This window comes from Abramis brama, assembly GCF_963993115.1.
Source record: "Abramis brama genome assembly, chromosome: 1".
Classification (NCBI taxonomy): domain Eukaryota; kingdom Metazoa; phylum Chordata; class Actinopteri; order Cypriniformes; family Leuciscidae; genus Abramis; species Abramis brama.
In genome coordinates, this window is record NC_139963.1 from 42,083,719 (window position 1) to 42,110,207 (window position 26,489).

A 26,489-nucleotide genomic window follows, 5' to 3' on the forward strand; every position below is an offset into this window, starting at 1 on the left:
AACACAAGGAACTTGCATTTAAAAATCATATCGGCTGTATTTTCAGATCTTCAGGAAAGCACATCTGTTCGGTGTTAGCTCAGCTCTAACCTCAGATAGCTTGGTTTTTACTTCTCACCAGACAGGCTACGAGAAGCCGATCTGAGGAGACATCAAGCTATTGGCAATCAACTAAAGCACATTACCCAGGTGTCCTCATTTCAGAGTCTAAACGTTCAGCTAATTTATGCATCGGCCTTCTTTATTTTCAACTCGCTGCACACATAGTTTTCAGTTCTCCTCCACTTTGACTGGCTTCGGAATCCGAATTATATTTGATTGCATGACTGATGCAATATAGGCTTGTACTTGTTGATGATTTCCAGATGGGCCTGAATATCAGCACATTAATGTGGATAATTATTTGTTTACCCGCTCTCTTAAATGGCACCAACCCAAATAGGCCAGTGCAGAAAGAAATGAGGGAATCTATTCAAAGCTGACTCCACATGGGATTAACGTCTTCTCTTAAAAAAAAAACAATTTAATTAAGCATCCAAATCAAAGATATGACGCTAGATAGTTGACGGCATTGCATCTATAGCAGGCCTCTGTCAAACATCGACAGAAATGCATCTGGGTTATACTTTGATGACAGTTGGAATGAAGAAAAGTTCTACAATAACAAACAACACATCCTATAGTTTGTTAAACAAAAAGGTTTTATGTTGACTGCAAACTTGGAAGCAGAATACTGTACGTCTTTGACATCAAAATCCTTTATTTTGCAGTCAGTGTTTGATTTGTTTATTGAGAGAGTGGATATATTTATGTTAGTATAGCAATTATAACGTTCAATTGAAATTTAGATGTTTTGGAAATGAACACACATATATTAAATTGCATGTGTGCCAAGTGTTACTGCCCCCTCTGGTGAAGTGGTGTTAGTTCACCTGTCAACTGGACTTGATTTTATGACCAATCAACATTATGACCAAGTCATTTGACACAGCTGTCTCTGATGAATTGGCTTTTGGTTTTAGCTTTTTCTTCTATTGCAAGCCAATGATGTGATGTTAATGAAACGCTGGTTACCTGCATGTTGTCATGTTTCATTGTCATAACTGCATAACTAGTCATGATGATTAGTAGCATATAGCCGTACATTAGTCTGACATCAAATAGCATTTTAAGAAATCTATACCTGCACAAAGCTAACGGTTCCAAATGATGCTTAAGTACAGGCCTATATAAAAAAAAAAGTAACAAATTTAGTAACCAGTCTGAGACAGTTCAGTGAAGGATCCATCAGACTTAATCAAATCAGTATCTCATCGGTAAAAGAACAGACTCATAAGAGCCATTTATCGAGGAGTTGCAATAGCCCACGTTATGTTTTTGATGTAGGCTTCTAAAAAAAAAAAAAAAAAGTAATTTGTTCAACAATCGAATGCAAGCCTTGAAAATACAATGCATTAAAATGTAAGCACTGATAATGAAATTAATTTTTTTTCAATTAGTGCAATTCAACATGCTTTTTCATTTCAAAGACATTTGTTTACAGTGTTTACTTCCATGGGACTACACTGCATGCTCTTATATTTTTTTCATTCACTAAGAAAAGAACCAGAAAAGAACCTGAATCACTAAAAAGAACTGGCTCATACAGTACGAGTCATTTGTTCGGAACTCGGACTACACTGGTCACACACTTTGTCTTTGAATCACTATAAAGAACCGGCTTATATGAGTCATTTGTTCGGGAATCGGACTACACTGGTTGCACTTTACACTTTTGAATCACTAAAAAGTACTGGCTCATACGAGTCATTTGTTCGGAACTCGGACTACACTGGTCACAGTTTGTTTTTGAATCACTATAAAGAACCGGCTTATATGAGTCATTTGTTTGAGAATTTAACTACACTGGTTGCGCTTTACATTTTGAATCACTAAAAAGAACTGACTCATACGAGTCATTTGTTCAGGAATCGGACTACACTTGTGTAACCGGTCCTACTCGACCCGCTCCAAGTGGGATTCGAACCAGCCTCTCCGGCATGGGAGGCGGGTGCGCTAAAAGCATGGGACACATCAAGCCGACGTCAAAAAACTAGCGGCAACGAAAGCTGACTGTATTGTCGCCTCGCGTCGACTGCATCTCTGCGCTTGAACACAACAAACGGTCTAAAGATGACTCTCAAGTAACAGCTTGTGCTTTCTGCTCCTGCGTTTAAGTCAACATCTGTCTACATCAGCAGGTATCAATAGTCTATTTTCATCATTCAAAAAGGGAAACCGAAACTAGGACTGCAGATATACAGCTCTTGCTTACGTTGTTGATTATCAATCACTCTGATCACTTTCTTCATTCCAGTCGGCTCATGTTATTATGAAAATATTTGTTCACTCGAATGCTCAAGATGTCGTAAAATTATAACTGCTTTCTGTCATTACGGTCTTCACTTCTTTGCTTGCTTTCATCACTTTTGCTTTCATTCTCGTGCACTGACTCGTTCTCTAAACGGAACGCCAATCCAACATGCTGAATCGTCCCCCCCAAAAAAACCAATGGCGTCTGGACAAGAGCCAACAGTGTGGACAACACAGAAAAAACTAAGCCGACCAATGCTCAAAAACGTCTCGACATTGCCCGACAGCCGACTGCCGGCTTGGTGTGTCTCGACCTGAAGAACGCACGTCTCCAGCATCAGTCGCCAGTGCGCCTCTTGAGGCCAGGGGAGTGAGGTTTACCTCTGTTACACTGGTCGAGCTTTGTTTTTGAATCACTAAAAAGAACCGGCTCACAAGAGTCATTTGTTTGGCAATCAGACTCTACTGGTCGTGTTGTAGCCTTATGTTGTTTTTGCTTGTATTTCGCAAGGACTCAACAGAAACACGTTTCTAAACGTGTACAGTGCACTGTATTTGTATTGCTTTGCATTCAATGCAGACAGCAAACTCACAATCACAACTAAGATTTTTAGAATATAATAAGTTCTTTAAAAAGCCGCTGATATAGGCCGAATTTTCTTTTTGCTGTGGCGCAGATTCAGCAGAAGGAGAATCGCCGCTGTGATTCTTAAAGACAGGGCTGGTTTTGAATGAATATCAGTGGAGAAAGATGCCTTTTGTGTCCAAATGCTGTAGTTACGACATCCACCAGCAGGGGCTTAACTCTAACCACAAGTAGTCATATAACTTTTTCTGCACTGTTTGTGCTACATCCATGAATGACTCCTAACTGTAAGGTGAGGAACCCAAAGCACCAATCAAAACACTCGGCATCAAGGTGGAGTATTTTGTATGGGCATGAAATAGTGTATCTAATTATTTTTAATGTCACTCTCCTGCCTTAGTTTTTCCACTAATGATAACAAGAACTTAAAAAACTTAAAATATATTATATTTTGATTTTAAAGGGGTAAAATAATGATTCATCCTGTTTAATAGCTCATAATCAGACACAACTCTGGCTTGCAGATCCTGTGTGGACAGAATCAATGTTTAGTGCCCAAAACAGCTCTGAAATCAAACAATAAGCAATCTAACAGCCCCCCCTCCTCCTCGGGTTCATTATTACTGCTGCTCCTCGCTCATTTCGCTCTCGCGGCTCCTCTAGAGATGGAGGTATGAAATATCACATTTTCCCAGCATTTCTCCCTGAAGTGGCCCTGGCACGCGTTCACACGGCATACATTTCTGCTTTCATATATTTCCTCCTCTCACCGCTTTTAAAAAACAAATCCCCTCCCTCCCTCGCTGGGCTTTGATGTGTCTGCCGTGTTACCTGGGTTTGTAGAGCGATAGCAGTTGTGTAGAAGTTCTGTCGACTGTCAGTTTCTCTTATCTGTGAACACATGAATTGGGATGTAAAAAAGGTGGATATTGTGAAAATAGTTTTAACTGTGGGTTGTTGTTGTTGTTGTGAAGTTATACATTTAAATGAACGTATATATGCCATAACATGTCCAGGTCACGCTTCACCCCAAAAGCAAAAAGCAAATGGCAGATTATATTTATCCATAAAGAGAATTTTTATTATTTTGAATAGTTTGAGAAATCACACTTGTGACTAAAGATTCGGAAGCGTTATCCGTGCTTTTTTGCCAACCAATAAAACCAGCCAATCAGAAACACCCACTGATTCTGAAATATTTTGCTAGTTCTGATTTGCTGGCGTGTTTTAGTGGGCGAGGTTTTTGAGAAAGGGTGCGTTGATGACTTAAACAAAATGGATAAAATCGCATACAGCGATATAACGTCTTGCACTGTAACATTATTTTCATGACAATGAATAAAAATTATTATGATAATGCAGACCTGTTTTCCATAAATGCCATTGATTCTTATAAAAAGTCTAAGCAAATTTTCAAACCAGCGCTATGTTGATATATCGCATATTAAACTCTTATTCGCACATAAAAACTCTTAAAACTGCATTTCGTGACACAATAACAGTAGTATTTGTAAAATCAATAACAGTAGTATTTGTAAAATTAAAGTAGGTTTGCTCCTCCGCCATTGAAGCTTGCTGTGAGAAATGTATGTACTTGTACATCTATAATGTAAGTATAGATCAGGCAGAAACAAGTGGAGTGATACACATTGTAAAACAGTTTTCGTGTGATATTAGTAGAATATTGCATGGCTGGAAAATCTCTCATCCAATCAGATCCAATATATCTTTTGATTGCAGCAGTTGATATCCTGGCAAATCTGATCACACTACTGAGATCACTTCTGAAACACTAGTTCTGGTGTTGACCTCATGAGAAACATCCAACCCATCTCACGGGAAAACGTGACTATTTTACAAGGTGGTGATTTCGTATGAATTTGTACTATATGAATCATACGATTTTTTAGAAAAATAGTAAACATGTTGCTCCACCCCTAAACTTAACTGCCAATGGGGAGGAAGCTGATCGTATGAAAACGTACAAATGAGATTATACGAATTCATACTAATTAGCCACCAATTCGCCAAACACGTAAAATAGTTACGAAGTGCCATGAGATTGCGTTGCAAACATCTGAGGCTTTAGCGAAGTCTCCATTTCATTGCTGTCTAGGAGAAACTATTGAGATTTTGAGATTGGCAACACTAAAAACAACACAGAATACCTTGCCAATTAAGCACCACTCACATTTCCTTCAGAAAACGTTAAAAAAATCTGGTCCATTCAGCCAATTCAAATTCTGAAAGTAGCAGCCAGTTTTATCACCAGTCTTGATCATGCAGTTTGATTATTTAATGATTTATTTCAACCCTCATTTTCAAACAGACACATCTCACATTCGTCACGCTTTTATTATGATTGCTACACTATTCCCATTTCCTATTATGTGTTATAATCTTCATATCAGGGCAGTTTTGAGATCCCCTGTGAGCAGACACGAAATGTAACAGGCCCATCATTGCGCATTAGCAGACATTTTGAATATGGCTGTTCATCGTTCGGCTCTAAATATGTTTGTGTTGATACTCAAGAGTTAATTATGACGGGCCTAGGGACCAGTTTCGCTCAGGGCTGTCCATATGGATCGGGCATATGCTGCGTATATATAGAAAAGGGTGGCATGTTTAATTGACGCAGTTCCACGCTCCATAAACATCCACAGCGAGGGAGAAAGAGGACAGATCTACAGGGAACTACATCAAACAATCAGCGGAGACTCATCCACACCATCTTACTTTAAAGTGTGAAGGCAAACCAAGCGGAAGAGAGGGACTCATCTGTCTCTTTGTTTCACCTGCCCCTGTTTCTCTGTCCATCACTTTTAGAAAAGCTGTTTGACATGAATAAAAGAGTAGATTTTCATATATTATGATATGGAGCACAGTAGTAAAAACGCCAAACCTTCTTTGGAGACTAAATAAACACTGTTTCTACACATTCTGAAAGTATAACAAACAGCTGAGTTGGTTGAACCTTAGTTCTCGTTCTTCAGTTTGTTTAGTTAATCGCTTTGACTTATGGATGTGTTGTGAGAGGAGAGAGAGAGAGAGAGAGAGAGAGAGCGAGAGCAAGAGCGTATGCAACCTTTCATTGCTGTGGATATGAATAGCTGGTGTTGCAGCCACATTTTGGTTAGCCAGTGTCTGGGATCTATTATAGTATCGTGTGCGCACACACACACACATCTTTGCGTCTGTTATTTTAGTGCTGCATGTATTTTTATAGGAGTGCATTTTAGAGACAGGTTTAATCCAGGGAATGTGTGCAGCAGAGTTTGCTTGCACTGAAATACAGTATATATGTCTTTCTCCTGAGGACAACAGGAATTCTCCATGTCTGGGATGCTGGGGGTTTCTTTAGAGGTTAAGGGACGGGTTATTAGAAATATTAGATAACTTTAATATCTCAAATGGTTATTTTGAGATGATACTAAGTGCTTAGGTAGCTCAAATTGAAGATGTAATATCTGTATGTTTATTATATTATATATTTATGTACATATTTAAGTATTTTTAAATATGTACAGTATATACATTTACATATATAATATATGTGACGTTGTATTTATAATAATAATAATAATAATTATTATTATTATTATTATTATACATATTTTTAAATCCATCCATCCATCATAATTATTATATATATTAAATATATTTCCATCCATCCATCCATCCATCCATCCATCCATCCATCCATCCATCCATCCATCCATCCATCCATCCATCCATCCATCCATCCATCCATCCATCCATCCATCCATCCATCCATCCATCCATCCATCCATCCATCCATCCATCCATCCATCCATCCATCCATCCATCCATCCATCCATCCATCCATCCATCCATCCATCCATCCATCCATCCATCCATCCATCCATCCATCCATCCATTGCCTAGTAAGACATATTTAGTTGATTCTGGAACAAAATTCCTGCCCAAAAACATAGTCCAAACCCTATCCCTACCCTTAAACCTAACCTTAACCGTAACTTCCATAAAACAAGAGTGAAATAATAGGTGAATTACCTAACCCTGGTTGTAAGCCTAAACTTGTCATAAACTGTAAATGTTGTTCCAGGATCAACAAAGATGTCAATCCAGGAACATGTTGTACTTAGTGAAATTACATTCACCGTTAGTACAGTTTATTTATGATGAAATACAGTATGTTTATAAAGCCAACCAAAGTATGTGATTTTTGCATAAGTGTGGTTTCAGTTGTTCTTTCATTTTTTTTATACACTTGATGAATCATGGTTTGTTCGTGAAAATATTTGCATGCAGATTGCACACAAATATTGAGCACGCTCGTGGTTAATGAATGAGACTGTGCTCTTATTTACCCAGACACCAAAATCTGCAGTCAACAGTCAGATTTCTGACTCAAACATTTCTCATCAAATTCTATCAAGATCAAATGATCTGAGCTACTATCCACATTCATTTTAAATCTCTATATTCTCACTGTGTCAGTGTGAGTCCCATTTTCGTCTATTTTATTCCTCAGGAGACAAAGCTAATACTTCAGATCTCGGTTAAGTCTTATTAAGATCAACCCATGTGAGCTAGAGTTTCCATCTGGGTTTTTGTGTACTAGTTAATCACTTTTACTTTAAAATCAACTGGTATTGACCTCTCGCCCCATAATGCCGCTGTGTGAACAGACTTTGTTTTTGCTGGCTTTGCTGTGGGATTTAACATCGTCCCACTAATGGATAAATTGGAATGGGGGCTTATTCAGTTCCGCACACCCAGTCAGTGCACCTCCCAGCATACAAATGAACTGGGATGAATGGACATGACACTCTGAAAAAAAACAAAAAAAAAAAACACCTTGGCGGTCGTGTCGGGAGAAAGAGTCGCTGTGTGAGAGGTTTGTGCTGAATAAGTCACGGATATACTGGGAAGTCAGGAGGTGTGAACGGGAACCAGTTTGGAGAGTCTGGTCTGACTGTGCACAGCATGCAGAGCTGAAATAAGTTTAAGATGAAACCCGCTGATTACAGGCGCACGAGTCCAACGCTGCACATGGGCGGCGTAAAGTTTGGCCAAGATGTGTTCAGTCACAAACTTTCAGAATAGATTTGAATCTTTCTGAAGAAAACCTGTGGTGTTTGCACATGGGTGCTAAGCGGTTTCATTCTTACTGGCTCAAGTGATAAGAGTCCACCTTCAAATGTCTTTGTTATATATATATTTATATATATACATGTATCTAATTATTTTTTTTTTGATTATATAAATAATACATTTTATGATATTAAATATAAATATAAATATTTGTAATATTTGTTAGTTTATATACATTTATAAAAAAAAAAAAAAATAAAAAAAAAAATATATATATATATATATATATATATATATATATATATATATATATATATATATATATATATATATATATATATATATATATATATATATATATATATATATATATAAAAGGTGCAGGATGAGTTGTATTTTTTTACAATATTTATGTGATTATTTATTTATTATTAATGTCCAAATATATCCGTTAATGTCCAAATATTATTATTGTTAATATAATATATTATTAATGCAATGCTGTGCAACGATTAATTGTATCCAAAATAAAAGTTTGTGTTTACATAACACGTGTGTGTACTGTGTATAATTATTTTGTTTTATGTAAACACAAACTTTCATTTTGGATGCAATTAATCGTTGCACAGCCCTAATATATACACAGTATGTGTGTGTGTGTATATATATATATATATATATATATATATATATATATATATATATACACACACACACACACACACACACACACACACACACACACACACACACACACACACACACACACACACACACACAGTATGTGTGTATATGTTTTTTTTTATTATAGCCTAAATCAATTATTTTATCTTTATGCTTAAAATTAAATATATACATTTTATATATTATTTTCCTATTTATGTATATTTATTTATTTATTGTATTGATTTTAAAAATTAAATATATAAATATGAGTTTTTAAATATTTATGTGATTATTTATTTATAATTTCCAATATTTGTTAGTGTCCAAATGTCAGTTGAAGAATTTTAAGTTGAAAAGTGCCACAAAGGGCTTTTTCTTTTCTCTTTTTTCTTCTTTAAAAATACAATAAAACTATCTATGATTTGAGTTTTAAGAACCCAGAAACCAAACCACTGATCTGAAGACCTTATAATAGGATAAAGAGCTTTTTGAACATCTAAAGAACCACATAGCATCTGAAGAACCCTTCTAAAATAGTTGGAAAACAGAGTGAATGGTAAAAAGTAGCAACAGTATTGTGATTATAATGCTGATGACTTCTATCTGTTATATTATATTTCAGGCCACCGAACCGTTCCTGGTGAATGAAGACCCGTCCAGAGGTCCCGGGATACCAGAGTGCTTCGTCGTGTCTGATTCCTACAGGGTACGTCTCCATATTACTCCATTATTCCTTCAGCATTGTAATTGATGTTGTGTTGAGTCAAAAATATAACCATGATTATTATTTCCATATGCACATATGCATATGCAGTAAAGCACAGTAAAAAAAAAAAAAAAAAAAAAAAATCCTGCAAAAAAAAGAAGCAAGTCTCATAATTTTACCGGAGCGCTGTTTTCTTGTGGGAAATGAAAATTATAACCTGCATACTTCTATAAAATGAGAAGTATACATGAGGGTAAGACTGCAAGGAAGGGAGGGCGAAGAAAAAAATACTGCAAAGCAGAAAGAAGTGCAGCTTTTAAAATTCCACCCAGCGAGCGAGCTGGATTTACAGCGATGGGAGTGAAATAAAATGGTCATAAAAACAGAAGGGCGGGACGGAGAGATGGAGAGATGGGAAGGGGAGTCTGTGGATGACTGAAAATGAGACTGTTAATGAGCTGGGAGCCGGTTTTCTATTCCTCGTTTCCAGCGGATTGCTTTTGCCAACGTTTTGGGAAAAAAAAAAATCTGGGTTGCTCCGGCGTCTCAGAAAGCAGGCTTTCGCAGAAATGGAGGGAAAAATGATGAAACGTGATTGGCTGACAGTACAGAAAAGGGCTGAGGTGTAAAATATAGCTGTGCTGGATATCAGGAATGTGTCAGACTGTATCGTCCTTCGGGGTAATTTCGAGGAAAAAGGAGGGCCTGGCTATATTTTGTGCTGATTTTTGTAGCAGTGTGTTTTTATTTTGTGTAGAAACCAGGAGAAGTTCGTTCATTCTAAAAGTTTTGCCATGATGTTTTAGTAGCTGATGAATCAGTATTTAGATTTTAATTTTGAGTGGATCTCAAATGGTGGGTTGTGACCCAAAAATGGGCCTCAGTTTTGATATATAGAGTCTCGGACAGCAGAGGGAAAAAAAACATGCTAAATGCAAACAACAAAATGCTATTTAACCATTTCATCATGCATGTTTATGATAGCTTATCAACCTATATAAGGGATGAGAAGGGATGTCCGTGCCTTTAAATCCAGTTGAGAACCACTGAACTTGACCATGTTTAATAACGCTGAAAACAAGTAATTTATAAAGCTTTTACTTGCAGGTTAACAGTTTTGTTCTATAGCTCAACTGCAAGCAACTGCATAGAAGCTTAAAGGTTTCTATCAAGCGCTAGGGGTTCCCATCACTTTATGGATTTAGTTAATTAAATTTTACTTTTGTTTTAATTCATTTCTAATTTTAATGACATTTTATGAATGGAACGGCTTGTAAACATACTTTATCAGTGGAAAAAAGGTAAATAACCTGTTAAACACAAGTATCACGCAATCATTTAAGACATTTCTCCTTGTAGCTATAGAACCTTTTTGGCATAAGGGGTTCTTTAAAAATGAGTCAAGAACTCTAGGGTTATATATAGAACCATTGGCATTGGAACCATTGGAATATATAGACTATTGGCATTGATGGTTCCATTAAGAACCTTTAACATTCATGCACTTTCCTTTTTTCTTTTTTTTTTTTTTTTTTTTTTTTTTTATTGGTAAAAGGCTGTAAATATGATACGGTAAAAAACTGTTAATTGTTTAACAGAAAGTTTCTGTTCTCTATACGGTGAATAACTGTAATAGATCTAACCATACATTTACATTTTTTTGGGAGTAAAAAAGAACAAGTCATTGTATAATTTACAGTGAAATACCGTACTTAGAAAAAATGGTTCTTTTAAGAACTGGAGGTTCTTCAGGTTCTTTCTTTGGGGAACCAAAAATTATTCTTCTATAACATCACTGTGAAAATTCCCAGCTGGAGCCTCTGCTTTTAAGAGTAAAAATCTGCCAGATGAGTAAATGTAAATCTAGATGTAAAAGCTGTTGATTTACTCCTCGTGTGTGGTTGTGTCGTGTGTTCGTTTAGTAGTCTTGCACCCACTCAAACCACTAAATGTGGGGCACATCTTGAGAGGTGGTACACGAGTTATCATGTTGTGTTTGCCGTTGATTTGGTTTGGAGAAACCTCCTCTCCTCTCACCACTGCAGGGCTTTGAACTGGTTTTGTGGAATTTTGTTACAAATAAGTTCAGGATACTGTGGTGGAAAAGACTAGGATATCCATCCATCCATCCATCCATCCATCCATCCATCCATCCATCCATCCATCCATCCATCCATCCATCCATCCATCCATCCATCCATCCATCCATCCATCCATCCATCCATCCATCCATCCATCCATCCATCCATCCATCCATCCATCCATCCATCCATCCATCCATCCATCCAAACCTAAAATGTTATACCTTAACCTAACTAACTTGTACTTGATTCAAATTACCTGCGGTGTCATTACAGTTTTTCTCAATCGCTTTGGCATGTTTTTTGAAACCGTCTTAATGTTATTGTGAAACCTAGTTATTGTGTCGATAAATCTGAAAATTACACCAAAATAAAAAGTCATTGTGTGAGCCACACTGGTCAAAATGTTTAGATGTTGTTGTTTTGTTTGTTTTTTCACCATGGAAATTTTTGTTATATATATTCATGTTCATGTTTTTTTCAAAAAAATTTTTCACTAACTGCTTTCTATACTATAAAAGAATATCTGTTTTGTCTGTGTAAATACAGATTCAGAGAGTCAAAGAAGAAGTTTAGATATAGTTTCCAAACTTGATTGGTTGGTTGTACAGAAAGCAGTTTTCTAGCAGGAGAAAAAAACATGAAATTTGTATATAACAAATATTTCCATGGTGATTTTGATCAATGAATGGATCAATTTGCATGTGATGCCTCACACGATGAAAGAAAATTTAGAAGATGTGAAGAGTTTGACAGTTTCAGCTTTGATCAACTGTCCATGTGTATTTAGTAATTGTGCAATTTATAGACAATTGTACTCTTTTGCACACATTTGCCAAAGCACATGCAATTTGCTTAAATCAATAAGAAATTCAAATCTGATGTGAACAAGAAACTAATTGTTCAGAAATGTGAACTTGTTGTTTTCAGAGAAAAAAAAGCCAAAGCGATTGTGAAAAACCTCAAAAAAAAGTAAATGATATGATTTATTTTGGCTGACTCAATCCGACCAAATTAGAATCTTATAACAAAACGGACAGGTCATGTGGAAATAATTCCTTTAACAATTGCATGTGTTCTCTTTTTACATTATAAAATGATTAACAGATTTATTTACATTAAAATCATATTACAAATGACATGCTTGACAGCAAAAAAGAATAGTGAAAACGAGTAAAGTAGACATAGAAATCTATACATTTGAACCTAAAACGCTGAGCTTAAGTGATTAAAGGTGGTTGACAAATAACAGGTGAAAGGTCACGTGAGGTAACGGTGCGATGCGATGACGATTCACACAGGTATGTGTTTCCTGTGTGGTCGTCCAGAGCACTTTCCTCTTCTGCAGTTCTCTTTCCCTCTCCCTCTCTCTCCCGGGTTCCCTGGATCTGTAATTGGCCACACAGAGCCCAGTTCTCTTTGTTTCCCCTGCAGTGGCTTGCGGTGGAACTGCACAGGCCTCATAAATCTCCAGGCCTCCGGTGGCACATCCAGCCTTCAGCTCCGGTTCTGCTCAATGACTTCACCCCCACCAAAAATACCCACCCAGGGACACGCTCCAAAACTTATAACTCCACTCGCCGCCTGCTCTTTCCTTAATGTTCACTCCTTTCATGTTTTTGCGAGGCACGTTCATTTCGAAGTTTGAAGAAGGACAGGCGCTGCCATCGCTACAGTGTGTGTGTGTGTGTGTGTGTGTGTGTGTGTGTGTTGTAGTCCAGATGATTTTCTGCCCGTCTTTTACTGCTTATACAATACTGAGTACAATACATTTGCATTTGACAGTCATTAACAGACACAAATACATATATTTACTGGTTTTATTATTAAGATAATTTACATTAAATTTACATTTTCTTAACACAAAAACACACAAAACGATAGCATTTGTTCATGTTTTTGTTTACTTGCACTTGCACAAGTCTGCATGCCATTGCAAAAACAAAGTGTCGTAGAGACCTGCAAATGACAGTAACACCTTCCATTATTCATGCATGACACGTTCACTTATTTCATATCTTCATATATGTATTTTAAAATATTACTCAAGATACATAGATATGCGGCAGTGTATTAACTTATATTTTTGGTTTCTAGGTAAAGAAAAACATTACTTAGAGTTTTATTTGGACTGACATTTGTGTGTTTGCAAGTTATTCTTATATATACAATATATACAAACTATTTTTTGTAGTTATAATATTATAATATCTATTATGTATATTTAAATCTATAATACATTTAATTGCATATTTATGTAATATAATAATATTTAATTGTGTAAATCTTTTATAATTATAAATTGTATTACATATTTGTTTTGTACATACATATGTGTGTGTGTGTGCATATATATATATATATATATATATATATATATATATATATATGTATATTATTACATATGCATGTATGTTTTAAATATTTCTATAATTATAATATATATAATATAACTTGTTTTATATATTAATACAATTAATTGATAAATATATTAATATATTATATATTAAAATTTGTCCTATATTTATTTAAATCTGTATGTAAATTTTATATATATATATATATATATATATATATATATATATATATATATATATATATATATATATATATATATATATAAATAACCCACACACATGTATTTTTATATTTATATATTTTTTATAATATAATTTTGACATGACTGAATCAACTGATTAAATATGAATAACCGGATCACTAACAAAGGATGTTTAAGGGACAGATCATGAAGAGAAATTTTCTTTAACAATTGCACATTTTCTCTTCTTTTTTTGCATTATAGGCCTTAATGCTTAGGTGATATACATTTGAAATCATATTAGAAATATCATAAACATGTCAAACATTCCTGATAGATCAGTAATATGACTATTGCTTATTTGCAAATTTATGTCGCATCATGGCATTTCTAGCATGATTTCAATATAAATCAACTAATCATTATAATGTAAGAAATGATTTGTCCCTAATGTACTCAGGTTGATTCAAACATATGACTTTGACCAGAAAATGTAGACGTCACCACGACTTTACCTTACTCTACTATGCTAATCTTACCCTGTACAGCTCACGTGTGATAGTCTCCACACATGTATATATTTACACTGAAATCTCATATCGGTCAGGCTGATAAGACTTCTGTTCAGTCAGAGAGAGAGAGAGAGAGAGCGAGAGCGAGAGAAAGAGAGAGAGGCGCACAGTGGAAGAGGGAGGGAGAGAAAGTTTTCCTCCTCGCAAAACTTTGTGCAAGCTTTCACTTTCAGGCGCTTTAGGCGGAGTTACAGCAGCGCGCAGTGAGCGAGAGCGGGACGGCAATGCCACTTCCATCCCGCGTCAGTCACGCATCTCACATATAACATGTACTCTCCATACTGCCTCACACAGGTAAAGCATTCCTTATTCTTCTGCTTGAGTGATTCGCGTTCGTGTCTGTCAGCTGTTCCCCTCGACCTCGGGACAGTTTCAGTTGTACTAGCGCGTGGAATCGTCAGCGCGTTTGGTGGCACGTCTCCAGCTGACCTTCTTTACGCGTTTTCAGCGCGCGCGTGGTTTGGGCAGAAAATGGCGCTTCGCTGGAAATCTATTTAATATAAAAGGAGCGCAGAGGAGGTGGAGTGGATATGTATAGAAAGACTTGAACTGCGAGTTTAGCGCTTCGTGTCATTTTTTTTCTTTTTTTCTCTCGCTTCGTCCCACTCTGCATATCTTCACTTGGAGAGATTGTAAGACGCGCGCGGGTTTCGGAAAGTCTAGGGTTTTGACGTTGTTGCTGTAAGAGTTGAACTTGATCGGTTCGCCTTTTTTTTATTTTTTTTTATTGGATATGTCAGGTCGCCAGCATTGCCCCCCAAAATACCAGTTTTTCCAGCGTTTCTTATCCGAACTGCATATTCTGTCTTTTTAATGCATTTATATGGATGGGTTTGTTTGGGATTGTGAAATTATTGAAGTATGACTGGGGATATTTTTGAGGTTGTAACTTGGTTCAAATGCAATGCATCTGTATAATTTCTCAAGCACATCTGAAACCTTTATCGTTTATACATGCGTTATAGTTTCCTGAGGTGTTTACAAACTTATAAGATTTGCAAATGTATGCCTAACAACATAAATTCATGTTCAAATACTTTTCATGAGAAATTATTTGCAGTTTTTTATTAGTTGATGTAATTTTACCTTCAGAATGCAGCACTGCAACTGTTTATCTGCGTTTTTGAGTAACAACAGAGTAAATCATGTATTAACGGTTATGTTTTTGTATTGTTTTTGGCAGTATTTTATGTGCAATAAGTCTTTTTCCACATTTTGTGGCGCAGTCAACTGTTACAGGGTAACCTTTTCTCTAGCATTTTGCCATAAACTACTTTAATATATCAAACTTTTACAAATGTATGTGTAATCTGATTATTTGATACTTTTCTGTTGCTACAATAAAAAAAGATAATGTATATTATAGAGCTTTAGTTTCAGTTGAAGAAATGTTTGCCATGCAATCAAATGCCATTACTATATTTGTTGTTGTTGTTTGCATTCATATATATATATATATATATATATATATATATATATATATATATATATATATATATATATATATATATATATATATACATATACATACATACATACATGCATACATACATACATACATGCATACACACAGACACACACACACACACACACACACACACACACACACACACACACACACACACAAACCAACATGCTTTTACATGCAAACTCTGACTCCGTTTTTACTGAAAAACAACAGCTTTTAAAACAGGTGTTTTCATATTTGTCACTTCAGTCACGTTAGAAACAAAGAGACATTCTCATTCATTACGTCTGCTTCTAAGCTCACAATCGTACATCATAGTGCGCAGCTGAACAGGGCTGACAGTGATTTTCCCTCTTTTCTAGAGATTCTTTGTCTTCAGGAATATAGCTGGCTCTAATTCGCGATGGTTCCTCAAAGTTGTCCTGCCTAAGTCAGTGCCGTCTCTCTGTCATCTGGCGCAGTTGTTTATATTTCTGCCATGGCGTTGCGTGTGTCATGTGTAATTCATTCCTGAGTTTTACAGTGGTTCTATTAAAACAATTTTAACTTCCATGCCCCTACCGCATGCTTGCAGAACCGGGGAGCGTGTGTTTTTCTTCTGGGCATGCAAGCAGAGGCCTGTTTCCCATTTAAAACACAATAGTTACTGTGCACAGCCCTGTTCCTTAATTGATTTGAAGTGGTGCAGTTTGAACAAGGAATTATTCTGTTATTTAATAAACATCTCGAGTCTGAAACAGGACGCCATTTATAATGATGTGCTTGGTCATTTATGGCCATAAATCAGGCCATATATATTCTTTTTAGTGTAAATGCATGTTTATGTTCTGGCACTGTATGTCTTATACACATGCATATTACTGTAAGTGTAGTGTGGGTGTTTTTTTAGTAAGCAGACTGCAACAGATTTATCTCTTGGGTCTGAAATCGACATATTTTCCTGTTTATATTGCACTGAATCATACCTGTTTCGGCTCCAGAGAAAACAACGGCAGTGGGTCAATCGCAACTGGAAAAGCAAATATGCTGTATTATTATATTATCGGATGACTTCAAGCTTTTACTGGCTCGATTAAAGGCTTTAGAGCCGAGATAGTGCTGTATAAGATCTATCTATCTATCTATCTATCTATCTATCTATCTATCTATCTATCTATCTATCTATCTATCTATCTATCTATCTATCTATCTATCTATCTATCTATCTATCTGATATATGGTTCTTTGTTTTTTTGCATTAATTAACCACAGAACCTGAAGCCAAATATATTGCATCAGCTGCATATATAAATAGATAATCACCGTTTTAATAAATTTAAAGGAGGTTTCGGATATGGAGAGTCCTTGCGCTTTGAGGGGAGAGAGAGCAGGTCGGCGAGTCTCTAGTTTTGCGCTTGGATTTCAGAGCTTCGTGTCTGATGAATACATTTACAGTTTGGCTGTTCAAAATCAAAAGCAGGCCTAGAAGGTCATTCATGATATTAAATGTAAATTAAAAAAGCTTTCTTTTCTCGAGTGAACAGCTCGAATGTGAGGAGTTTTGGGAATAGTGCGTATATAGAGGAGCTTGTATTAAAGCGATGTCAGATGTAGGTGTTGGTGAGGGTCTGAAATTGAATATAGTTTATTTTACTTAAATGCAAAAACAGGAATTTTTCTTTGCAGAAAGTAAAAATTATTTTATAGCTGTGAAAAAACTGCTTCCCATTTTCATTTTACTGCCTAAACATCTAAAATACTTTTAAGATAGCCATTGTGAGAAAAACATGAAACCACTTCATAAATAAGTTTTTTTTTTCTTTTTACTTTTTTATTTTATATGACCATAATGTCACCAAATGAGTTTCCTCTTATTTAGTAAAGAAATGTTACCAGCCATTGAAGGTCATTTTGACTGAAATTAATTTGCTTCATGCCAAAAATCAGGGTTGACATCAAAAATGATATCTAATTATGTACTTGTGTTTTGTATAATTAAAGAGAGAGAGAATGTGTGTGTGAGAGAGAGAGATTATCATATACAGCTGAAGGGTCACACCTGCCTTTTTTAAGCCTGGCTGGATGTGCAGCTCACACTCAGTCATTAACACTCAGTCATTAAGATTTCAAATCCTGAATTCAGAAACATTCAACCACAGTCAAGAGTAAGCCTGTACCTCGGATAGAGTTGATTTATTTAAACACGGATAGATTTGGGAACTGACATTTCTGTTAACTGGCCTTTCAACATTTACAGACAATTACAAATCAAAATCACAGAATGGCCACAAGAACCAATTTGGACATTTTAAAATAATTTTAAAATGATATATTTTTGAAAGCAATTTTAAAATCTGAAATCAGAAAATCTGAATATATTTAGTTATAAAAAAAAATCTCTTTTTATGCAGCCAGGTGTAACTTTTGTGAATTCCGTGGATTTGATTTGCAGCCGTTTTTTATGACCGTTCCGCATCTTACGCCAACCGGATCTGAATTTCACAGAGCCGAGGAGAAACCTTTTGTTTCTCGCTTCAGGAAACTTTAATCAGCGGCGAAGAATATCTGTGCATATTCGGCCAAATAAAAATCTCGTGTGAGATGGATGAGGCCGTTCGGCCATGACAGGCTTAACTTTCTCCCCAAACCTGACTTAGTCACTCTAGAATCACTCTAGATTCTCCGGTATCGCTCGCTCCCCGGGCCTGGAAAATGAGTTGGAGCAGCTGCTCTCGGGATTAAAATCTGATGGAGCCGCAGTCGGAATCAAGACACTGCTTTGATATTTCAGACTTTAGTACTTTCATCATCTTTCACTCTCTGATTCACTCACATGAAACTGTGTCTCTAAGCTTGAATTCTTTCTTGTTCGTTCCTTCTTGTCCTTCTTTTTCCTAATGCTGAAGCTCAAGTGGTTTTATCACAGGATTAGGGAGCATTGCAGGACCATGTTGAGACTCTGGTTGTCCCATTTCAGTCTACCCGTTTCTTAGCCTTTCTAAGTCACCAGTAGCAGAATCACACACACAAAAAAAGTATAAACATGTTTTTTGGGACATTTTACCATGGTAACTGCTTGTTTTTTATGGCAAAAGTGTGCAAATCTAACCCAAGTGCAGGGCACAATGAAAAAAAAAAGTATGTTTGCTTTTTCGAGAACTATATTAATACCATATGAATATGTATATGAAGATGTTAATCATTTAGTACCCTGGAATTATCATCTGGACACACACACACACACACTCTACAGGTCAGAAGTTTGGAATAACTTAACTAAAAAAATATTTTTTAGAAAAAAAAATAATTGTAATAATATTTCACAATACTACTGTTTTTACATTTTTACTGTATTTTTTACTTTTTACTGTATTTTTATACTGTATGTATGTATATGTGTGTGTGTATATATATATATATATATATATATATATATATATATATATATATATATATATATATATACATATATATATACACACACACACACACAATATATGGATGATCACAGATTTGGTTCCTGTTGAATTTCTCAGACGGGGTACGGGAGCGACTTTTGAAGAGGACAACTAGTTGATCTTACGTTTCACTTCAGAGGGCCGTGACGGTATTGTGCGCTCATGTGATAGGCAGTCTGAGTCTGCCGGTGAAACCGGAGTCTCGCGTTTGTCCAAATGGTGTCCAGTGGCTTTGAGTCGAGCTGGTTTGATGGCACAGAGACGGAGAGAGGGATGGTTACAATGCCAGACGGGCACAGGGACGCTCTGTTCCTTTTACTTATTCATTCTCACGGGGCGTCAGCCGTGTCCCCTAGCCGAATGTCAAAGCTCCTGTTCACCCGCCGTACGGTCAACAATAATAAAACACCACAAACAAAGACATTCCATAGCGCTGTTCAGAGACTGCAGGATCATATCGCATTTATTTCCCTGAGCTGCACTTACAGAGTTTTTTTTCCCCTAATATAGTTTCTCATTACCCTCTTTGTTACATGTTTTTTTTCTGTCATGTTTTAACTGAATAATTTTATCATTTACTCCCGTCGTTCCAAACCTGAATGACATTTCATCCTCCGTACAACACAAAATGAGGAAAAACGGCATCATAAAATAGTCCATCCATTAAAAAAAAGGTCTAAATGTAAGATTTATGTATTTGAATTGCATTTAAAATGTCCATCATTTTTAACAAACTTAATGTGATGCCAATTTGTCAACGATCATACATATAAGAAACAGGTAAGAAACAAGCAAGGTGTTTCTATATTCCTAGTCTTTTGAAGATTTGTGTGAGGATCAAATTGATATTTAAGGCATTATTTGCTGAAAATCTTCAAATGCAAATGCGATTTAAGAGCTGTGGTAGAGGGGAACATTTTCAGCAGATAAATTGACATTTCGTTTGGTTCCTCACACAAAACTGTCACATGACTTCAGAGGACTTGGAATATAGTCATATGGACTAATGGTCATTTTGGCATCTGTGCATATGAACTTTTCCTCTTAAACGTTCTCATTTGTCTTTCACAGAAGAAAGAAAATCATGCAGGGTTGGATGATATGAATGATACCATCCAGTGCTGTAACTACATACTACACAGACGGAGAAACGTTCATCCCGTTTCTCAGAATAGCAGTCCATGCATATGGGTTTATGACAGATTCTTAAGCTCTTACATTTGGTCCAATATTTTTAGTTTAGCTTATTTTGTTTTTGAATGTGGGTGGTCATTAATATATTTGGGTTTTGGTGACCATACATCCAATAAAAGAGATAAATGCCCTTTTTGGCCTGGGAAGTTTTAGTTCTGCACAATACAGTTTGTTAACAGTGAGTCGAACCCTTTTATTCCGATAAAGTCAAGGAAAATGTAATTTTTCATTACACAACCCTTATAAGGCCATTGCCACCTATTACATACTCTCTCAACTAGGATTGGGGATCGTTTGAATTTTAACTATTCCGATTCCGATTCTGCTTATGCTCATCGATAACCGATTCGTATCAATTCCTAATTTCGAATCGAAAAAAAAAACACACATCATAGATATCATTCACATTTGTTCTAAGTCTTATTGCAAAACATTTAATTGTAGCTGAATACCATGAACAAAAATCATACCATATTAAAAAAAAAACCTAGCCTAACTAATATAAATGTCAAGCATTATTAAAGTAAAGTAAACACTTAGGAATTAAAAAAGAACAAATAAACAAATTAGCAATCGCACAAATAGATACAACTGAGCAAATATACGATTGAAATAAAGTGTTTTAAGATTTTCAGGTATTCAGGTACAGAAACTGTAATCAAATGCAAAATAACTGCACTTTACAAATAAAATATACATTACAAATACAGTTACAAAAGTTATTCAGTCAAGAACCGAGTTAATTTTCTCTTTTTTTTTTTTGCTGTTTGATTAACGTTATTATGGAGACGGCAGCAGGAATTTGAGGCTGCTGTCACTTTAAGAGCTGCACGGATCTAATATACTGATACACATGCGTTTTCTTTCTAAACTGTTTACGTTCACTTAAGACATAACGACTGTGTTTACGATGAGATTTTGACTTTTTTTGTCCATTTAAGTGCATAAAGACGCGAAAGAGAACTCAGTTTAGTATCGCTCACTTTTCAGCGAGAGTGGCAGCTTTCTGTGCGCACGTTAACAGAGCGCGGGTCTTCTTGCGCTTGAGTGGTTTAAAGTCTTATTAAAATGGACACAAAGGAATCGCTAAGAGGAATCGAAATTATAATATTATAGCAAGTATTCGTTTCCTGACCTTAAGTATCCGATTCCAGAACCCTACTCTCAACTCAAGTCATTCCCTCACCTTTTTTCACATAAAGACCCTTCAAACTAACACATCAAGGTTTATAGAGAGACAAACACTGGAGGAAATTTTCAGTCCATAAAGGACATAATAAATGTGTCAAAGAGCTGTTGTATTTCTGCTGTTCACTGTATTAGGTGGTGGGAAACACAAAGCCGGCCTGAGTCAGATGCATGTTGGCACGGAAGAGGCCGGCCTAGAATAAAGTACCTAGTTTTTATCTTAAGCTTTAATGCAGAAAGGCCCAAACCAATCGGCTCTCATCTACTATCTGCACAGCTGTCCCAGTATCCGTGGAGAATGGATTCCTACTGCCATTGCCATGGGAGTCTCCAGCCAAAAGAATAGGAGGATATCCAGTCTGTGTGTGTGTGTGTGTGTGTGTGCGTCCTCCTCCCTTCCCCTTCGCTCATGTCACTCCTGGCATGGATTAGGCCTTGGCATCGGCCTGGCAGTGCCCGTAGCTCCACTGCGGCTCTGCGCTTGCTGATATGTTGTGCTGTTTCTATGGTAATGGAACACACACTCGAACGCAAATTACATAATTTAGCTCGCATATACATAAGCCGTGAAATGTAGGTTTTTGTACGGTCGGCTAACAGTGCTGATCAAAACCATCTTTGTGAAAACAGAGCAGGCCTCAGTCCTTCAAACGGGAAGAAATGGTTCCCATAGCAGCTGTTTGAGGGCTCGGGATAAAGATGGACCGATAGACATCATAGCAATCGCGCATTGAACATCGCGTACATGCAAAATCAGATCTGTCTGCATCCCTAAACCTTTGATTACTCTTAAAATAATCAATAGTTCTTTATTGGCATCTGTGGTTCCATGAAGAACCTTTCCATTCCACAAAAGGTTCTTTATAGTGGATAAAGGTTCTTTAGATTTAGAAAATGTTCTATACTATGAAAAAAATGGTTCTTTTTACAAACCGTAAGGTTTTTGGGGAACCAAAAATAGTTCTTCTATGGCATCCCTGTGAAAACCCCCTTGTGGAGCCTTCCTTATTTTTAAGAGTGTAGGACGGTGTGCTTTTGGGACTCCTCTGTGAGGAGTTTTCTGGATTTATGGGTGGGATGGCTATGCCAGTGTTGGCACTGGTTGGGTTTGCGGTGTTGCTAGGCAAATTTCCCCGCTCTGGCTTTGTGCTCTGTTGGTTCCATCTCTGTCTGAGCAGATCAGTTTCTCTTTGTTTTACTTTGTTTTTGTTTAAGTGCCACTCCACGACGGACCACAGCGGGACGGATCAAACGCCCTAGACGTGTAACACGCCGACATGCTTATTATGAGACGCAGCCAGAGGTCAAGGCCATACGACCCTGTTGAGGGACGCTGGAAAAGCTGGATGTAGCTCTGAAATACACTGATCCTAATATAGACCGTGGTATTAAGAGTGGGCACTATGAATATTAGTTATATTAATAATATTATAATTATTAAAAAATATATCTTTTTATTTAAATTTTTTTTTTTTTTTACATTTTATGAATGATTGATTAATAATTATAATTTTATTTGTTTATTACAATTGTGTTTTATATTAAATAATTCCGAAATTATTCATAAATATTAAATTGTTATTAATTATATTTATTAATTTATCCACCCATTCATCCAGTCGTTCCATCATCCATCCATCCACCCATCCGTTCCATTCATTCATCTAGTCTTTCAGTCTGTTCCATCATCCAGTCATTCCATCCATCCATCTTCAAAAAAGACTTTGTCAAGCCTATATTCAAACTATCTTGACAAACTTAGATTTTCTTAGTTAGTAATTAGTTAAAAATCAGATCATTTTAATTCTACTTCCTTACAATGAATATGAATTGCAATTCTGCATTCTGTTTGCTACTTCAATTCAAATTCCAGATTTGAAATTGAAATTTCATATTTTTCTCTGTTAAACTGAAATTGAAGGCATTCTCAATTCCGTTCTAAATCATGCACAATTCTAGTAGAGAATTCACAGTATGCAACTCAGCTTTCATTGTTTCTCTTCGTTTCCTTCCTTTTTGTTAATTAACAACGCAAATTTAAAACACTCTATCCTTATGCATAATGCATCTGGACGCAAGCACACGTGTGCACACCCTCGCACCTGCACACACTTAAGCGCATGAGACGCAGGTGTGCATTCTTTACTCATCCGTGCCAATCTGGTGGCAACTGCACACATCACGGCCGGCACTGATACAGCGCATGCGAGGAAACACTGCCACGTGAGCCAGATCCTCGCTCGACCCACATGCCCTCCACAACCTCCGACAGCCAGTCAACATGCATCACATTAGCACATTTACTCTGAACCTGGCCACACCTATAGCTGACTGTTTATTGTTTACATTGTCAAGGAATATGATTGGCCAGAGATGATTTGGATTTCCTGAAGAGTTCCAATTTCTTTTTTGAAAGAAAAGGAAAATCACAAATGAGATCTTGTTTCTCTAGAACTGTTTCTCCTAGACAGCAATATGATATAATTTAACATGCACTGAAAATTGACCTGTTTATCTTTTTAATACACAGTCCTGCGCTTTTTTTGTGTATGATTCATTGTAGCACATTAATCCAAATCTGAATCTTTCATCAAAATGCAATAACTTGCTCTGCCTCTGAAATTACTTTCTTTTTTCGGCTGCCTTCACAAAACTTATTCGGCCCTTTCGTTCACCTGGTGTGCAATTCTAACTCTTCTTCATCATTCAGTCTTTTCCCAGTGGGTGAAATCAAGTCCTGTTGAAGGAAGAAAAATGAGTTGCAAATGGCATTTCATATCAAGATTCAATGTCTTTTTTTCATGTCTTCTGCTTCTCTCCAAGAATAAGACTAATCTCACACTGGTCTTTTGTAGTTTCAGAAAGATCTCAAAGATTTACCAAGTTCCCAAAGTTTGCAATCAAAATCTTTTAGATATTAATATTTCTATAGACCAGAACATCACAACACGGGGAGGGGTGCAGCATCCCAGAATACCATGAGCACCAGAAAACATTTTCATCAATTTGTTTTTATTTTTTATCTCAATTATGCTATTCGCATTAATGTCATCATTGCTCTGTACTATGAAATTGACTGTCAACAATTGTCTCACTTGTGTCTACTTTTATTTTCTACCATGGAATTTTAAGAGAAACATCTGTGACTAAATGAAAATAAAGTTACAATTGTGAGAAGTTGCTACTGAAAGAATTTAAGTTTAAATCGTGAGAAATTAAGTTGGAATAATGAGATGGAAATGTGCAATTACAAGAAATGACGTTGCGATTGTGAGGTTTTTTTTTGCTTTTCTACAAAAATAAAGTCTCAGTGTGAGAAATAAATTCACTGTTGTGAGTAATAAAGTTGCAATTGAAAGAATTTAAGTCTAAATCATGAGAAATTGTCGCAGTTATAAGATAGAAAGTTGCAATTGTGAGAAATAAATATCTTGTCTCACGAGTGAACCGTGCAGCCAGAGACAGTGTTCCTGTCTTGGGATTGGTGGGTGTGGAGGTGCGAGAGGAAAGCTTGCATCTCTCTCTCTCTCTCTCTCTCTCTCTCTCTCTCTCTCTCTTTTCCTTTCTTTCTTTTGCAGAGTCTATCAAAACTCACAGAATCGCTGCGCAGCAACCCGAACGTTCTGCATGCGAATGTTTCAGAACTGCATGAAAACAGCAAGCAGCAGCGAGGAAAGACAGTAGATCATAAACAAGCGTGTGTGTGGAGTGTTACTCCCGGCCACATGGCGTGGCGCTCCGTGCTGTTTATCCAAGCAGTCCTGCAAGGAATCGCTGCCTGTTGCTGGCGGGAACAAAGCCTCGTCAACAGCTCTCGTCGCCTGTCTCTGAGCAAGCAGGAAGTTGGCCAACCTCCAGTGGTGGAAAATCTATACACGGTTGCATAATATAGCATATCTTTACCTCGCGTGAACCCTGAGGAGGCCCGGCAGCTGTGAGCAAAGAGAACGCGAGCGAGGGAGGGTGTGTGTGTGGACAGGATTCCTGTGAGCGTCTGCTGGCAGTGGTTGCAGGCCACAGGCTTTTTCTGACAGGCTTTATGAAGGGTAGAATAAATGCAAAGAAAGTTGCCGCCCTGCACCACTATGACATTGTGCGGCTCTACCAAACGGTTAATCATCGGTCCCGAGTTTTACAGAAGGATGTTATGACCGAAATCCATGTGGTCTCTTACCTGGCACGCAAGTTATGGTGCAATGTTTGGGTAGGCCTACTAGTTTCAGTATTCTTCTACATTGAATATGACGTCCATTAGGTTTAAATGACTAGCATGATCTTTTTTCTTGCATTAAATGAATGTCCCTCTATTAAAAATACATGCATGAAAATTCTGCACATTCAAAATTGAAGAATTGTCTCATTGTGAAATCATGAGTGTGAATTTGAATTGAATTGGCCACACCTCTCAATTTACATGAATGGTAATTCAAAGACATTCAACATAGCTGATGCATTTATTAATTTACATTTACATATTTTTACAAGACGTGAAAGAGCAACCAAGCCATTCAGTATCTCAGTCTAAATGTCTATTATGATCTTGTCATCCCATATATATATATAGAAAACAGTTATTTTATATTGTAGTAATATTTCACAGTAGTACTGTTTACTGTAT

The 26,489-nt window shown here is 36.5% G+C and overlaps 1 protein-coding gene across 36 annotated transcripts in view; it reads left to right on the forward strand.

The window, feature by feature from the left end:
• nfixb (nuclear factor I/Xb) overlaps window positions 1–26,489 on the forward strand; it is a 171,966-nt gene that overhangs the window by 21,143 nt on the left and 124,334 nt on the right. For 23 of the 36 annotated variants that reach the window (XM_084128571.1, XM_084128574.1, XM_084128582.1 and 20 more), the window contains one exon: window positions 9,309–9,392. In XM_084128571.1, coding sequence (XP_083984697.1) covers window positions 9,309–9,392 — 84 coding nt within the window. Of the gene's footprint in view, window positions 1–9,308; window positions 9,393–14,651; window positions 14,879–26,489 lie in introns of those variants that run through there. The other 13 variants (XM_084128575.1, XM_084128595.1, XM_084128577.1 and 10 more) reach the window with 4 other exon arrangements.